Below are 18,769 nucleotides of genomic sequence, written 5' to 3' on the forward strand. Positions count from 1 at the left end.
CACCTTTGTTCATTTTATCTACTATATAAATAAAGAAAATGGTTGTACATTATACATGTTTAGATTTCTGTGCAACATTTAAGTTTAATCTGCAGTGCGGTTATAATTGAACAACAGATGCAAAAAAACTCAATCTTGTCCCGATAGTGTGCTATGTAAAAAAAAAAAAAAGGGGTGTGGGGGTTAACTGAATTTTGATAGAGCTGTCAGCAAATATAAAATACAAGAGCAGTCCGATTTGAATAAGATATCATATTTTAATCAGTTAAATGATTACAGCACAGATTAGTAAATCCAGCTAAACTGACGTCTGACACAGCGCAACAGAACAGCAACTGATTTAATTCTTGTTGATGTGGAGCCACATGTATCACTGCTCCGCAGAAACGGTCCCGTGCCTCAAGAATCTGAAAAGTACCACTTTCCTTATTGAATCAGTCCGGCAGTTCAACTGCATTTCACACGTCGCGGCGCGTTTAAAAAATGGAAAAGTAAAAGAACACAGTGAACACAGCTCAGATGGATGTGTGTTTTAATGACACTGTACTTTTGTGTTGTGATCTAGATGTGTTTAATGTTACAGTGACCTGGCACGGATCTAGATTTTTTTTCTCTCCCGGTGCGAAAGGTGGGCTTGACTTAAACGTAGAGGCCCTGAGATTAAAATTCATAAATATATTTTGAAAAATAAAATGCTGGTGGGGCTTAATTGGGGCTACACAGATATCTGATGGGCTGTTGCACCCTCTTGCAACTGTATAGCGCCATCCCTTGCTTGTCTAAGTGCGTCTCAAACAGCCAGAGACAAATTCCTAGGGTGTTTTAACACACTTGGCCAATATGATACTGGGTTTGAGATGTTTCTGATATAAGTAGACAAAAAATAGAACAAGTCTGTTATGCAGCGCAGTTTCTGCACACCAGTGCAAAGTCGACAATAACAAAATTATGCGTAAAATAACTATCTTCTGCAAGACTTTCCTTCTAGTTGAATGGAAAATTAGGTGTGCACACATACCTAATATAACGAACAACATGATTTGGTACTGTACTGTAAGTTTGAATAAGTGTGTGACTCATTCTGCTCTTTGGCCACTACGTGACGCTTCTGAGTCAAATCCCACTCTGTGACAGACATGCTTTACAAGTGTTGGGACGTTAGGAACAACGTCAACACTGTCTTACTACCCTAGTGCCACACCACAGGAAATGAGAGGTAAAGTTGTTAAGTCATCACACTGGAAACGTACCAGCGTAAGAAGAAACCCTGTGTTAGGATTAAGGACTAAATCACGATACTTACCCTAATTATCTGACGAATTATTTACCATATATTTATTATTTGAACCGACATTAACCTTAGCTTCACCTCACCTAACAATTATGCGTGCTCGTTCTGTAAGAGAGAAGACCAGAAAGCCAATCAGTCGAATCACCCGAGATTTTATTCCTGACAGCAAAAGCTACTACAGTATCGGGGGCTCGGTTCACTCTCGATACAGAACTGTGCGCTCCTGTGGCCATTAGAGAGCGACACCACACCCGGGTTGCCCCGAACAGTTATAGAAAAAAAATATGCAAATTAAACACACCAAAAACACTAGCCACTATCATTTCATTAGTTACATGGTATCTGCAATATATTTCTTAAGATGCTGATTGGTTCCCTTTTCCCCGCAGTCTCAGATGACGCCTTTTCCTGTGCACGTGACTCGCTGGGTTGTAGCTCCGGAAAACACCAAGTCATCTGCATTCCAAGAGGCCGGGGCCTTCAGAGAAACTGTGGCCCCCGCCTTTGTCTGTTCCTGTTTTTTCACTGGCGGCAACTGGTACCATCAACCCGCCCGCACATTGTGTTCCTCCGATTCATCCGCGCACCCGATACTGCATTCTCAAACACAACCTTAAAACAGCTCTACTTCTACTCATTTGTAATACAACTTTGAATCATTAATAAATGGATAACATACATGTATATGTCTTCACAAACTAATAATAAAACCCTTCACTTGCAATGCCGAAACGAAAGCTGTCAATTTCACTCGGCCCTGACACACTTGTGGCAGCCAATAGTAAATCTGCACTCTGCCCATATCATTTTCTGCGCACCAATGAAAAATAGTTACGCTTTATATCCGTCGTCATAATGTCAAGGGATTCGAAAATAGAGCGTTTGCAGACCGGTGCTGAACGGTACATTACTTTTCAACTTTACTAAATTTATGTTTATTATATTCCCACCAAACGCCGCTGCCTGGTGCAATGCAGGTCCCGTGTGGCCAATGAGAGGAGCCGACACATAGAGTATAATATTGCGGGTCTGAAGTAGCCAATCAGAAGCGACTTCACAATGCCGGTTACCGCAAATTCTCCAGCTTCAACCATAGCACTTCCCATGCTTGCGGGATCCTTGCGCGGAAGCAAACTAGTGCTTGTGCTAGGGAACTCGAGTTTGTCTTTAATAATAAAATAACTCCTACAATAAAATATTGTTTGTTTTGGAAATGTTAAAAAATAGATTTTTATTACAAATTGCGAGTTTCTTATCTACTGTAATTTACATACACTGCTACTGTGCGTCATTTAGAGTTGTAGGTTTTATTTTGCATGTAGTATTCGTTTTTTGAACAGAAATTGCTGTGACATTTTATAAAAAATTAAGGTATTTTATCAGTCTTTTTTATCAGTACAAAACAACAGATTACAGAAATTTTGTGTACAATGAGCCATGTTTTGTATTTTATATGTGCATTGTAACGAAACTAATTTTCTGTCTTGAGAATGTCAATAAAAGTATAAATGTCTTATAATTTTTCACTTTTATAATAACACTACTACTACTACTACTAATAATAATAATAGTAATAATAACAATTATTAACCTCATCATATTCATAATCATAATAGAAAGAAAAAATGACAAAAAAAATGTGGCCTCGGTTTCCAGTAACCAACCATAGCACTGGTGATATGCTTATCGTCTGAAGACATTATTCATCTTTTACGTCGTTATATATGCATAACACATATTATATACACTATTGGGCAAAAATGATAATTTGCATTGAGCATCACATTGAAGACGATTTGCATACAGCGAGCCGCAAACGGCATTGATGAGGAATCAGGAAGTGAGTGATAAGCGCTCATATTGGCGGAGGGATACACAAAGCAATTCCCCCCCTTCTGGCCGCGGCAATATACACGCTTTCAGCCGCTAGTGGAGCTCCATCGAAGGGACGAGCACATTCCTAGTCTGCCTCCACACACCGACAAGCACACAATCCATTCGACATGGTATGTATCCCGATTAATTTGATTTGTTCGGCGGGGAAAAGCATTGAATACATTCTGGTGGTCAAATTTAGCCTTTAGTTTGGTAGCGGAGAAAAAACCCGAATGAATGTATTTTAGCGCCATCACTTACTCGTGAGCTCTTCTGTGTGCGGAGAGGCGGAAAACGCCCGCAAAAAACGCTTTTGTGTGCGCTGGGTTATTAATATCAAAACTGCATAAGGATGTTTTCAGTTTCGTTACAGGTGCATTAATATCTGTAAATGTGTCGAATGTATGAAATTTGAACCGCATTTCCTCATAACTGCGCAATTCTAAAAGGCTATATCAGCCAGTGCTTGCTGTTTTCCCCCCTGTAGCATTGTGCGCTTTATTTTACGACTTGGACCAGCGTAATAACTTGATTGAGTTATTACGTTAATATTCTGCAGCCATAAGTACATCGAGTCCCATTCTCCAATCCGCCTGCAGAGTGCAGGCGTGTTGGGACGCCTACCTTGCCGCTATTCGAGGCACACGCTGACATTATTCTCTATTAGGACATGCAGGAAGTGTGGGAGATGGCCCTCTTTTTGATTCCGTGGAACTTTGCCCACGGAGTCTTCTTTTTCTCCGGGTTCTATTTTTTCTCCTTGAGGCCTAGCCGCGCCATGCCATACCATACCGGGCCACGATGAGGAAATGGCACCGGTTTAATTAACGTGTGAAATAATATGCATGACAGCGGTGTAACTGCATTGCAGCCTGTTGCAGTCCTTTCTGGGTCTATGTGCGTTATACCCGTGAATGACTACTTTTTGCATATACTTTGATATGTTTAATCATCCAAGATGCTGTTTTTTGTCACTGCAAAAGCAGTGCTGCTTAGAAACACGACTTTACACATAATGCGGTTCTTTTGTGATACTTTGGTGCTTTTTGTGACTTTTTAGCATGAAGCAGTACCGCAGCATTGTAAAAGTTGACAGAGGCACAGGCTAACATCTGCAGCTAATGGGAAGGACGCCCTTAGATGGTTGTCACTCTGTAAAAGTCTTCAACATAGCCCTTTTAAGGCAAGCAACCGTGTTTGGTGACTGTAAACATAAATCAAAATGGACGCTTTGCTATAGGGGATTGGAATCATGGGATATCTCCCACTCTATCAACAAAGAGATAAAAGTGCATTCCAGTTATTAGTGATCATGAGTGATTACTGAATTAGAAATGTAAAGAAAAGTTTGGAATGGAGTGCTATAGTTTCCTGTGGTTATTCAATTTATGCTTGATGGTTCATTAATGGACCCGGGGGATTTAAGACGTCCCTCTCCTGTAGCGATCAGATGTCCTATTTGTGGTATTGGCTGTGATGCAGCTTCATGTTGCAATGCAGCACAGTAACTGTCGTGTGGCTTGTTATTGCCTCCCCCCCTTATAAAGTTTAAGCCCCTTGTCTGCATCAGTACGTCCACTGGAGTGTAAACAGCCCCCCCACGCTGCGGTGGCAGTATTGACCACGCCGAGGCCTGATCTCATTTCTGCTCCGCTCTTGTTTCCCGATGCATGTTTTGTAACTTTAAGGACATCTGATCTACCGCGGTGAATAATTTACACGCTTGGCGGCCAACACCTTGCCGTGTCCCGTGTTGGTTCCCAGTTACTTGGCGCGAGTGGTGCGGAGGAGTACCCGCCCACCTACGGCCACCGCGGCCATATGGTGGACCAGCCTTGTCCGCAGGGTGTAGAGAAGCCGGTGTTGTTTACACCCGTCCTCTCTCCTCCTCCGCCCCTCTCGACTCAGCCCATAAGGCCCCAACTGTCTTTTGTCGAGCACTCCGTTGAGACCGCCGCTTCCTGACAAAGAGCGTGTGTGTGGGTCACGCTGAGCTGGTGTCAGAATGAAAGGCGTGTGTGTATGTGTGTCACACCCATCTGCCAGAGTGACAGCTGGTTTTGCACCTTTCAGTTGGCGAATAATGACTCGGCATCAGTGACACATAAGCGTTGTTAAAAGATTCAGTTATACCGTTTGACCTAACCACGTGAACCCCGTGCGATCATATGAGAGTGCAAGCGGGAAACATGAGCGGCTCGGCTCCCCTTGGCCGAGTGAACTACCTCGAGCCCGCTGCAGTCCCCTTCGGACTGCAATGCTGTGGGGCCGGCTGCTCAGGCAACGGTGGGTGTGGCTGACCCATTCATGCCAGCCAGCAAAGCACCCCGAGCACCCCTTAAGTCACCAAGCGCTGAAACTGCAAGCTGTCGGTGAATTGTGAATCACAGGGCGTTTCCTCCGAGCAGTATGTGGAGAGGAAAAAGAGGCGGAAATAACCAAATGAGGAGGTCTCGCGGCGAGCTGAGGACCAGCCGGAGGAAAAATGAGAAAAGGAAGGGATGGGTCGGTGATAGGCCTGGTGGCTGCAGCACTTCTGAAGACCTGACAGCTCGGACCGAATCCAAGGGAGGAGATCATAGCAGTGACTCACCAAACCCCACACCCAGTCCACTCGAGGAGACGCTAGCAGTAGCAGCAATGCATCATGACAAAGAGGGTACACTGGACGCAGTGGGAGGCCGAAAATCCCCAAAACGTGGTCAGACATTCGGCATACGACATGTTATGCACATCCTGTACGATCTCAGAATCTCCCTTGAGACTTAAGGGCACCAATTGCCAGACAACTTGTTACAACAGAAGAAAGTCTTACACATGTCTCTATCTTGGCTTCTCAGTGAAATATGGCCGAAGGGACCATAAGTTGACATCATTAAAGAAGAACAGAATGCAAATTGTTACGTTAGCGGTGTTATCGTTCAGACTCTCCCACTAGGCACATGCAGTAATCTTTCCTCTACGCATTTGTCAACATGTCATGGGTAATTTCACACCACAAGTTAATAGTAAGTACACAATTAGCATTTTGACAGTTAATAATGTTAAAAAGCATGATGCATAAAGCTCACTTCCCTCAAGCAAGCCGTCCTTTATACTTGGCTACGTCTGTCATTAAAGACGAATTCATTTCTAGGTTTGTTTTTGTTTTTTGGCGACGGTTTGACATTTTTACAGTTGTATGACAGTTGAGAATACATTACAGTGGAGTTATGATGTGAAAGTTTGACTCTGGAATAGATGATTTTACTTTCCATTATTTCCTTTGGGAAAAAGGAGTAAAGAATACAAATAACAGGTCAACCGGTCTTAGTGTTCTGTTCCACTGTAATATTAAGTACGCTTTATTAATAATGCAGTGCGAAATTACCACAAGAGGGTGATGAAAACAAAGAGGTGGCAGGAATGCGACAACAATGAACGTTAGTCAAGCTGAATGACATCAGTCAGCGTGTTTTGCCTCTTGACATTTCCTATTGTAACACAGAATAGACGCAGGAAGGAAGTATAAAAGGAAGCAGTGTTGTTTGCCAGAGAGGTTATTGAATCATGTCCGCTAATCTTATGAGTGCTGCTGAGGTTATTCACAATCCCTGACTGGCTCCATCGATTCATCCGCTGTTTGCTACTCATATCATCAGCGAAGGCATTTTGTTTTTCGCATAGTTGAGTTAAAAGGTCATCTTGGGGTGTGTCATTCAGAGAGCATCCAATTTAACTGAATATCGCCATTGTGTGATTACTGAGAGGGGCGGGGGGAACAAATCTTGTTTTCGCACCACTTGTTTAAGGCATAGTTAGCATTGTCATTACTCTGAAATCAAATAATGGTTAGTTATTACTTTTGTATTTTTGGGCTTCTTCTGTTAAGAATGTCATTGATGACATCATGGACAGACAAATGATGTAGCAGTGATGTCACAGTACTCTTTAGCTAGTTTTCTGTTTGCCGATATTTATAGCACTGACCGATTGGGAGCTGCACACACCTCTCACCGCACTTCGTCCACGTCTTAATTGTGACTGCACAAACAAGTTGCCACGTTGCTGTAGATGAGTTCAATTGTAATTAGCTGGTATGTCTTACAATAGCTAGTCAGGAAGTTTGCTTGTGGAGAAAACACAAAACAAAAAAATGACTGTGATTTTGGAATCAGCATGACATTATTAGTTTTAATCAGCATAAAACTAACAGTTAATTTTTTTCAAATTATCCACCTAGTGTAATCAGATCAACGGAAAATCCAATTAGGGATGAGCATTCGACTCTTGGGAAAATGAAGAATTTAGCGGTAATCTTTAAAAGATTATTTAAATGTTCAGATGTTTTGTTTCCATGCCAGTGTCTCAGAGAGCAGAAAAATGCTGTCTGGAGGAGTTTACGTTGCTGAAGTAATGTTGTTCTAAGACAGAAAACTAGTTGAGACTGAAACAACAGCGCCTCTGCTGGGTCTAGTAAACAAGTGCACTTCATTTTGCCTCAATTACTTCCGGATACAATTGATCAGTGGTCAGTTTGAAACAATTCATGATTAAATACGTTTTTTTTTTGTTTTTTTTTTTTCATAATGCCCATCCCTAATTGCTATGTGATGCATTTACCAACGTTAAACTTCTGCTGCTACAGTATTTCCCTGAAGCCATGCACTTTTTCTAATCTAATTGATCTTGCTAATTTACTGCCTAGATTTGTAAAAATAGCTCCAAACTTTGATTGTTTTTCCACATCTCTGGGATTCAATGATGACCTCTGTGTCTGTCTCTATCCGGAGCTAATTTGCAGGTATACTCGTTTAAGTGCACCAAACCACTGTGGGAATTGACTTGGAGGCAGAACTGGCAACTGTGACTAATTCACTGGAGCCTTGGGAATGGAAAGTTTTGGTGTCAAGGAACATTGCCAGTCAGAGGCATATGTGTGTCTGTGCGTGCGTGTGTGTTCCTTTTTTGCCAGCAAACACAACAAAGTCAGTCCAGTGTGTCAATGACAGCAAATGTTTTCCAATGCAGCCGTTTATCAAGCTAGCAGCAATTGCCCCCTGTTGGTCGGAAGACTGAATCCGTGACCATGCTGACCAATGGCTTTAACCTGAAAACCCGGCCCACAGATACACACGTTTACGTAGTGGCTTTCGGCATCCGCAAAATGTCTGCAATTGCTTTCACGGCAATCAAAACTGTGACCGGGAAATGAGATGGACTCCTAAAGTCATTAAAGCGTGATAAGGATCAAATCAATTTAGCACAGCCAGAACATGAGTTGAGGGGGAAAAAATGCATTTGGACGAGATGGAAAAAATGCAATAGAACATGAGTGAGACTGGCACTTATCCATAAAGCAATGAGAGCTTGTTAATTTAGAGTATTGTTATTGGTAAATGTTGGCATCCCCCATGGGCGCATGCTATTTCAGACCTAGCTCAGAGGCCAACAGAGCCCCGAACACAGTCTCCAGTGTTGAAACGCGTGGTGGTGGGTGGGGATGGATGATGTGGAATGTGATGACCAGTACATCTGGGATTTTGGAAAATGTGTGTGCTGAGTAACTTGTTTGTTTGCTACCCCCGCTCACCCCTCCCCTTCTTTTTCTCCATCCACAGGCCGACCAACTAACAGAGGAGCAGATTGCAGGTATGAACGGCACCGTTGCAATTTAGTCAATGAAGCTTTTCTCTCACACCCGTTACGTAACATGGCTCTGTTATCACGGCATACAATAAAAAGGAATAATGAAGGACTTTGCACTCCCTTGGAAAAGCATTAGCTTTGCATAATGAATGGGATTTTGTGGAGGAAGTATTAAGAGGAGTGAGACCCATGAAGCTACATCATCCATTTTACAGGACACATAGACAACCATTCACACTCACATTCACGCCTATAGGTAATTTAAAAGTTTAACATTTTAAAAAATGAAATGAAAAATTGAGTTCCTGTATCAAATAAAGCAAGCACGGTAACATGTAAAATTCACAAATGAAGACCTTAGCTTGGATTCAAACTCGCAACTTGGTAACCGTGAAACGGATGTGCCAGCCACTCATTCACAATGAAAACCAAATTGTTTTAGTTCTACAATTAGTTTAGTTCACGACAATTCACGTAGGCTTGAATTCTTAATACGGATGCTGTACTGTTTTTTTTCCTCCTCATCAAACCCACTCTGTGGCTAATTAGCTTTTGCTAAAGCTCCAAGGTTAATCCTCAGTACTCTGTGGTTTACATTCATTGAATCGCCAACGGTTTAAGAAGCCTGCCATTTAATTTACCCTTCATGCACTTTAGTCTTTTAATTAAAAATGGGCTATTTATTTACAGAGGTCTCTGTTAGCTATTCCTCAACAAATCCGTATTTGTTTTGACCTCTTTTGTTTCCCAACATAAGCATCGCAACAGTAGGTGGGTGTCTAATGTTATCGTATCTCTGCCCTCTGCCAGAGTTCAAGGAGGCCTTCTCCTTATTCGACAAGGATGGCGACGGCACCATCACCACCAAAGAACTTGGCACCGTCATGAGGTCGCTGGGACAGAACCCCACAGAAGCCGAGCTGCAGGACATGATCAATGAGGTGGACGCTGACGGTCAGTAGGCCCTTGTCTAATGCATATATATATATATATAATATTCAAATACCTTCAAATGTATCACGGTGATGAATCATGATGGTAAAAGGTCGTGATGGGAGAATGAAACTTCAAGATGCTTCATGAACCAGTTGGATTTCTTTGACTCCTCTTGGCACTCTCTGTTCAACCTAGGCCTGAAAATACACTGACTGGCCAATTCTTAAACCCCTTTCTTTAAACCAACAGTGTCATCTGGAGGAGTCCAAAAAATAAAACCAGTGGTTCACGAAGCATCTTGAAACGTCATTTTCCCATGACTAGTAAAAGGGCATCAAAACAGTTCGGTTTTGTTCCTGTTTCCTGAGGTTGTGTGACGAGTACCCTCTTCAGCCTTAAAGAATCGTCTAGGTGGAGGGTCAAGTAGATCGTTTCCCCTCACAATTAGCAAGTATGATATAGAGTGGACCAGAACCTCAGAGTCATCCATTTATTTCAGCAAGTACAACAAACCTTCCGCAACTTTGTCGAGAAGAATGCATGGAGGGTAGCACGACAACTTCTTAATGCGGTGGTGTTTTGTGTATTTGTCACCCCCCTCCCTTTTCTACCAACTGTCGAAGCCAACTGTGTGGCCAGCTTGACTTTCTGACATCACGTCCGTCTGTCTGCTGTTTAGTCACATTCTGCTCCAACATCATTTGCCGTGTTGAAAATCATTGAAAAGGGAAGCGTGTAATAGGTTGTATGTGCCCTGACTAGTCTAAACACAGCATTCTGATTAATATGGCTTTTGTGGTTTATTGATTAAGCAACTAAATCCACCAGTTTATCCATCTCAGGTAGCGGCTATTTTGCTAGGGGAGCCTAAGGTAATGGCCAATCACGGCTAACCTGTTTCTGAGTTTGAGCCACGAGCAACTGTGATGTCATTTTTAGTGGACAGCAAGGGGTAAAATGGCCGCCCATGAGATGGCTAAAAACGGGTGGGTTTTGCTGGTTAACTCATATTCCACAAACTCAGTATTAATCTGAACAGCGTGTTTAGGCTAGTAGGCCCGTGTCTGCACAAAGCGCATAAAAAAGGTGTCCAAAGTGCACATTGCATAAATCATAAATGAGAATGACAAAAGGGCAGGGTCTAAAGGTACAACCTCCTGACGTTTCCTCCTCCTTTGTCAAAAGAAGATGAGGCTGTCCTTGGGCAATAGACTTGAAGATGTTAGCTTTCAGTGTTGTGCAGTTCTCAGGAGAATTCGGTAGCCTTTGATACTAATCAATGGACTGCACTTAAACCTGGTAGATGGTTGGCCGACTTTAAAAAGCATTACACTAAATTCCTTTGAACAATGGGGAGATTTTATGAAGAAGTCATTGGTCGTCGATATGTTTAATTCAAGAGTAAGATTTTTCAACTAATACTTGTAGCAATCTGACATTAAATACTTTGGGCAAAGCAAACAAGAATGTAATGTTAAGTCAAGGGCAGACAACTGGTCCGACTAAGCCTCCGCACATGAAACACAAAGTAGCCGCGGTCCTGACGTGCTAACTTCACTAGCTTGCCTAAGAATGCTGCTAACGCGCTGAAAGTGCATTGTTACAAGACACGATAAATCAACAGTGGAATCCACACAACCAACAGGATACTTATCAATCCGTTAACTGACTCATTTGTGGAGTGTTTTACGAGAGGTAGCACTACTTTTCATGTGTGGGGGTTAGCAAACGTACACTCAGCTCGAGTTGCCGGAAAATACTGTATCGTACGTGATAGTAGCGCTGTACTTTTCGCACGGGTTTCTGACGGGTCCTCGTGAGAACTTGTCAGCTTATAGGATTTCGCAAACGGGCCCGCATCGATGAGGGGCAAATCAATTGCGCCGCAAGTTGGCCGCCCGGTTACCACAGCGTCCTTTCCCCATCCTCAGCGCCCTCCCCCCCCACTCTCTGGCTCCCACCAAAGAGCAGCGAGCAAGCATTTCCGAACGCGCACACACATCATCACTAGCATCCCCTCGTTCTGCCTCTGCCTCCCTGGGCTGATGCAATCTAGGTCAGACAGCAGTGAAGCTAGTAATGGAAAATAAAAGTGGTTACATAAGGCCTCTCTTTGCACATCCAGTACCCACATCAGCAGCCGTGAGATGGAAGCGGGCCCATCGAAAATCACCTTTATTTACCGAACAAGGGGGCTTAAGCAGCACATTCAACCGAATGCGGGAGAGGATAGCAGCTTTAGCTCGATGGAAATACATTTCACGGTTCGCTTATCGCAGATTCACTCATTGCTGATTTTCATTTGGGACCGTAACTTTATTTATTGCGGTTTTGCCTCGCTATTTTGCGTGTTTTCTTGCTATTTTTATTCCTACTAAGTGAGACCGGTCAAGAAATGTCAAATTGTATTTATTTATTTTTTTTTAAGGAGGGGGGGACATTCGCAGTCCACATTTCTACAACGCTCTCGGGTTTCTCTGAACGAATATTTCCAAATGCACCCCAGCGCTCAATGCCCCCCAAAACCTCATCGTGGGTGTTTTCATAAATACGCTCCAAGCGCACTTCACTCAGACCTTTCAGAAACTTATAACGTTATTCAAATTCTGTGAGTACCCCGAAAACCGGAGCCCGCTGCAAGCCGGATAGTACAGAACGCCGTTCAGAAATTGGGAGCGGAGCGCGCTCTGCCTCCCAACAGCAAACGAGGACAACAAAACGTCGGCAAATAACTGTTAGGGTTTTTTTTTTTTTTAAGTCTTAAAACTGTTCCTTTTTTGTAGAATCCCACATCGTATTGTAGCCTAAGGTAAAAATCCTGGTGGATGAAAATCTGCCTTTTAAATCCTTGTTTTATGTTGTTGTGCAAAGCAAAAATGAGTTGTCATGACTACGTCCAATTGCGCATCACCCGCCAAAAGTGAGGGAAGACTGTAGTCCCATCGCCGCTTATGCACAGAACACGTTTCGAATAAACCGTATTTCCGTTGCTGCTGCACATGCGGTGATCCGACTCAATCGACCTTTCTGGCTGTCCAATGGTATTGGAAATAGTGTTCTTTGATGGCCGTGTCATAAAAGCAAGCACTCCTCATGACTCTTCCTCAAAGGGCTTCATGAAAGGCTTGGGATGCAAAAGCAACAACAATGAGCACAGAGAAGCCTCAGCCTTGGATGGTTTGCGTCAGCGCGCCTCTTATGTGTAATCACACCATCTCCCACTCGGTTCACTCCTTACACTCTCCACTTCGCATCTCCCTCATCTCCAACGCCCACTAGCCCCCCCCCCCCCACCCCCCACCCCTTAACGCTCATTTTTCCTTTGCTTCCCTCCCACCATGATCCGTCGCTCTTCCTCGCAGTCTTCACATCCTCCTTTGCGTCCATCTCGCCACCGCGGTGCTTTTGGGGAGCGATTGCTCGAGGGCCGCCTCGATCCTCCGCTCATCGTCCCCTCCCTTCCCCCGCTCGCCAGTTCTCTTGATGCTGCCGGCTCGCTTCCGCGTTAGATAACAGGTCCTTGGATTGTTACCCTGGGCCGCGAGATCACCATCTGCCCTTTCACGTTACCGCGTCCCTTTTTGGGGGGCCCCCCCCCCCCCCCATCCACACGACGCGTACACTCGTCGAGATTTCCATCCGTCGCTCTCTTTATCTCAAGGCGTTCTCGGTCATTGTCTAATCTGTACAATCCCCTCGCCCGTCTGTCCCACCCGAGGGCTAATCCCTCTGGCTGCTTTGCCCTGAGTGTCCCCGACCTTTAACTGTAATTCCATCAGACCTTTTTAAATTGAGTTTTTAATCATACTACAATCCTGTATTTAGTCCAAACATGTAAAAGCAACTTTTCAACAGAATCCAACCTCGTAGTAGCTCCTCTCCTCTCGAGGTATATTGATTCTGGTGACCAACACGTTGAGGCCTCTATTTTCGTAGCATGTGCATTTGCGGTAAAAATTGGCACGTCGTCATTTTTGTGCCGGGGTAAATCTAGTTTACCGTTTTGGGGAATTTGGCAGACAGCGCTGCGCCGTTTTCTTTGACATGAACTCTGAGCAGCTGACAATTTGGTGACAGAAAGTATACGAGCCCATAGACCAACTAAAAACCAACCAAGGGTGGAAGTACCCACTTCACAGCTGTGATCGGCGATCACCGTGGCCAACTTTTACATTAGCCTCCCGTGGGGGTCTACTTGCAGTTCCTTATATTACTAAATTAATATTCCATTGGCCGGTAAGCAAGACGGCGGTGTTCACTCCCACACCGGCTCAAACCGCCTTTTCTAACTGCACTGGTCTATGAAAATGCCAACAGAAAGACATTTCCACCCATGCGCAGTTAGCTGATCACAAGTTCAGCTGCAAGGGTTACCAGGTGTTTTCAACACAAACTAATTGGTTATTTGTCAAACCTTCAGTGGTCAGAAAGGAGCACAGTAACGCTTTGTCCCAGCTGACCTTATCTAATACGTGTTCATTAAAGACTTTGAATATTTTGTCTCCCATCTTTTTTGTCCGCAGAGTTTAAGACCCAAAAATCTATTCGCTGTGCTTTGCCTTGTCCTTTGCTGTAGTGACCAGAGACCACACATCCATTTGCTGCACTGCTTATCACAATTCACAGTTGTGGGCCCTTGAAGCCAATCCCAGCTGACCTTTTTTGTCCTTCTTCCACATCTCTCAAGCTGGGATTTCCTTACAGGAGACACGGGCGTTTGATTTATACGGCCTTCCAGCTGTTCGCGCTCTGTCTACATTATGGATGAGTAGCTGTGGGTCTCCCCTAACCAACCCCCCACCTCCCCCACCCACTCCCTGGAATCCTGCTGCGCTGTGTAACATATGCGGCATCGTCGCAGGGCTTCCCTAAGGAAGGCACACACGGTCCCCTCTCACGCCACCGAACCGAGAACCCCCGCCCCCAACCCCACCCCACCCCTCCTCCTCAGCCTGCTGCCATTGCATTTGTCATAGAAACAAAGGTGTGCACGAAAATCATTTTTAGGCGATCTCAAGTTGCGCCACCAGGACGTATCGACGCCGCCCGCATATGACAATTGAGACAGAAAACCGAGAGAGGAATGCCGAAATTAATGCTTTCATTTTGGTGCTTTTCATCAGCTTAATGTAGTGTGATGACATCTGCTTAGCAAAGTTTGCTTTTATCTAATTGCCATTTGGATTAAATGGGGGCTCATTGGTCATTCCAGGTAATGGAACCATCGACTTCCCAGAGTTTTTGACCATGATGGCAAGGAAAATGAAGGACACAGACAGCGAGGAGGAGATCCGCGAGGCTTTCCGGGTATTTGATAAGGTAAGTACTGTCAATGTACACTGTTTAGAAAAAAAAAAACGATTTATGACTAAATCAAAGATTGGGTAAGACCCATTATAATGTGTGCCACCACAATTCTTTTGTCCAGGATGGAAACGGCTACATCAGCGCCGCAGAGCTTCGTCACGTCATGACGAACTTGGGCGAGAAGCTAACGGACGAGGAGGTGGACGAGATGATCAGAGAAGCAGATATCGACGGAGACGGACAGGTCAACTACGAAGGTAAACCCAATTATAATCAATTGAGAAATGTATGTTTTCATTAAATGTGGGAGGGCGACAAGCTTGGCGCACTTGACGACGTCATTCATGATAATTAGATGGAGGCAAAAAAAACCAAAAAAAAAACCAGTTGTCTCTCCCCCCGCTGTCACTTAAAGGACACTGCGTTGAATATGGGATAAGCCGTAAAATCCACCCATTTTTGTCCATGCCAGGGGGCGGCCATTTTGCCACTTGCTGTCAACCGAAAATGACATCACAGTTGCTCAGAGCTCGGGTAACAACCAAACACGGCTCACCTGTTTTCTGAAGCTGAGCCATGATTGGTTGTCACCTGAGCAACTGTGATGTCATTTTCAGTTGACAGAAAGTGACAAAATGGCCGCCCCCGAGATGGACAAAAACGAGTGGATTTTGCTTTTTAATTCATATTCCACAAATGAAATATTTATTAGACAGACCAGTGGTGGCTCATAAAACATATTTTTGTAAAGAATTTTTTTTTGGAGGGGGTTGACTTCAGTTTTAAATTCATATCAATGTTATTAAACCTAACCTAAATAAATGTGAGTGTTTGGCACATTTTCTTGTTTCCCCTTGAAAAGCTGATACATTTGTTCTTTTCTTCTTTTTTTCTGCAGAGTTTGTACAGATGATGACCGCAAAGTGAAGCTTGCCCACCCCATTCAGTCCCCTCTTAGAAGAAAAGAAAAAAAAAAAAAATGGGAAAAAAAAATCCAAATGTTTTACTTACCTCTTGGAGAAAAAAAAAAAGTTCATTTATTCATACTGTTTCTGTATAGAAAATAATTGAATGTTGAATACAATATCCTTCTGTCCACACAGGGAAAAAAAAAATAGACAAAAATATCTGCATGATAAAGATGGTTAGTGACCCTTCCCCTCCTTCCCCTCCTCCCTCCCTCTGGAAATCAATTTAGCATCAGTACTGAACAAATAATAACATCCACCCTGTAACGACTACTTTCAGACTAAAGCAAAGAAGTTGGTGTCCAGTTCTATTTGCTCGTGGTAAATGTCCGGGCTGGTCATTTCCTCTATATCTCTCTTTTTCTGTTCTTTGTGCATGCAAGCTTGAGACCGGAGCACATACAAACATCCCCAAAATACCTCCACCCCTAACCCTAACCCTCCTCCGGGCTACCAGAGCGTGCTGATTCCAATATACACTGTCCTCTTGATGGTTTGGTACAGTTTTTTTTGTATTTGGAGAGGAACCCTGTAATGTTAAGATGAGAGAATATTCCAGGTTCTGACTCATTAAGCATAAAGTGGAATGGGACTTAATTGTATGCTAGCTAAAATTTTGGGGGGGGGAAAGTTTAAAAAAAACAAAAAAAAAAACATTTTGGCATGTTCTTTTTTTTTTGTTTGTTTTTTGTTATATGGAAGACCATCTTAGTAGTTGTGTGTCCTGCCCTTTATAAGGAGGAGGGGGGGACTTCAAGAGTCTTACGGTGAGCTTTCTTTCTTTGATTTTTTTTTTTTTTTTTTTTTCATTCTTTCGCTGAGATGGAGTGTCTGTCCTGTTTTCTTTTGCAAGAGAGAATCACTGGCCTTCACTTTTTTTTTCTCTTCTGTTTCTCGACTCGGACGAGCGAGCGGCGCGCTGCGTTCACGGCGCACGCTGTTGAGGAGCTCGCCGCCGCTCTTAATCTGAGTTCAGTTTACATTCATTCCAAGTTGTACATGCTATAGTTTTTTTTTGTTTTGTTTTGTTTTGTTTTGTTGTTTTTTTTTCAAATAAAAACCATGAACTTTATCATGTCTTTTGTCATTCTTTTTTTCAATCATTTATTTCTATGCTTGGTTTCAAAAATAGAAAAAGTAATCTGTATTTTTGTCCGCTAATGAGACTGATGTGTCAATAATAAACGATTGTAAGCATCTGCACGTGCACTGTCATTGGGGCGGGGCCTGTGGAGCGTCACGTCACGCTCTAAGGTTGTAACTGAGAGGCAGCAACACACTATGACTCCACTCCTGCAAGACCTGGATGGTTGCTAGGCAACAGGAGCATGCTATAACTGGGATGTCAGTTTTTTTTTTTTTTTTTTCCCAAAGGCCGGTGGGAGTTGGAATAAAGCCTTTGTTACTGACTCCATGTTGGCTCGGCCTGGTAAGACAAAGGCAGCACTGACGCGATGAAGGCAGGAGGGCGTTTGATTTGCCCCCTAACACCTTCCTACTTCAACATCTGAGAAATCAGTAAAGAACTGCTCTGCTATATTTGGACCACACTTGACCAGGTTTGGGAGGCAGCTCTCGTACACACACTAGTCATAACCATAGCCACTATTTATAGCACAAATTTGTAGCCCTGCCAAAATAGTACGGTTTCATTTTCACCCTTATTTGTGGCTGCGGGCCTAATAGAAAAACATGACACTTTATTACACCTTATGGAAGTGAAAGTTAAAAAATAATAAATAAAAAAAGCCTTCCCCAAACCTCCCAAGGTTGGAAGCATACGACCATCAAATGTCTTTGGAGTATTATTTTTTTGAGGGGTCTGATTGATACTTCAATCAGTGAAATGGTGTGTCTGACGTCATAGACTGAATTTCAACATACTGATTATCTGTGTAGATATGCGTTAATCAAGTTGCAGGGAAGGCCAAAGGTCGACAGGGAAACTCAAGTCTACGGTTGTTAGTCACTTGATTACGAACAAGTGAAGTTACAATCTCAAACCTGTTCATGCAGCCAGGAAACCAGCTAACCAATCCCACTAAAGCACGGAGGCGAGGACGAGACACCTGAGCACCCTGGCGGTTAAATTAAGAACATAAATATTTCAAGTGTAAACGAAGCAGCGCACTGCGGAGGCCGTAACGTGAGGACTGGCCGAGTCCAGATATCATGTGTCACGCCCAACCACGCCCACTTTGGAAAAAACAAACACAGTGATAAGGCATACGACAAAAAAAAGCGGGATTATATCCAGGATATCTTGTGTGAATGTGCTGAGACAAGCCTACACACAAAAAAATAAATCTGCTGTGAATGCTTAAAGCATTTTTCCAATTATTATTGAGTGAATGCTGCGAGGCAAACATTCACACTACTCATACCATTAGTTTTCTAGCATTTTTCTGAAAAATGTGTACCTCTCTTACAGTTTTGAAAGAACTAATTTGTCCTATTATTTGTTGTGTATTTTGGCTACATGACAGCATCATTCAGCATTTACATGCCACTTCTGAGATCATTATTCGTGGCTCGGCTACAAGTATGCTTTCCCTCTACAAATTGTCACTTCCTTCAGTATTCCCAGTGCAGAGACACCTTTCGTAATTAGGTTGCATGGATTCAGATATAATGTTCTTGCAGCCTCGCTGCCTATTATGGGCCTTGGAGGACCGTTTTCACCGCGTTGTGTTAATGCAACGCCCTCAATCACAATGCACACAGCACCAACCGTCATCCAAACAAACCGAGCGAAGCTCTAAAT

At 43.4% G+C, this 18,769-nt stretch overlaps 1 protein-coding gene across 1 annotated transcript; it reads left to right on the top strand.

Moving 5' to 3' along the window:
• The first annotated feature begins 3,161 nt into the window (after positions 1–3,161).
• Positions 3,162–17,077, top strand: LOC147127933 (calmodulin-1). The gene is made up of 6 exons (XM_086018504.1): positions 3,162–3,297; positions 8,767–8,797; positions 9,605–9,748; positions 14,943–15,049; positions 15,159–15,294; positions 15,936–17,077. Exons 1-6 carry the CDS (start codon positions 3,295–3,297, stop codon positions 15,962–15,964), a joined length of 450 nt encoding a protein of 149 aa, XP_085874630.1. The 5' UTR covers positions 3,162–3,294; the 3' UTR covers positions 15,965–17,077.
• Positions 17,078–18,769: the final 1,692 nt, after the last annotated feature.

This window comes from Filicampus tigris, chromosome 20 (assembly GCF_054856515.1).
Source record: "Filicampus tigris isolate MCC_2025a chromosome 20, RoL_Ftig_1.0, whole genome shotgun sequence".
NCBI lineage: Eukaryota > Metazoa > Chordata > Actinopteri > Syngnathiformes > Syngnathidae > Filicampus > Filicampus tigris.

Bases quoted from the DNA above. Each gene is read 5' to 3' on its own strand.
- LOC147127933 (XM_086018504.1), top strand. The intron at 9,749-14,942 runs GTCAGTAGGCCC...TGGTCATTCCAG, and splicing joins CAATGAGGTGGACGCTGACG to GTAATGGAACCATCGACTTC. The intron at 15,050-15,158 runs GTAAGTACTGTC...TCTTTTGTCCAG, and splicing joins CTTTCCGGGTATTTGATAAG to GATGGAAACGGCTACATCAG.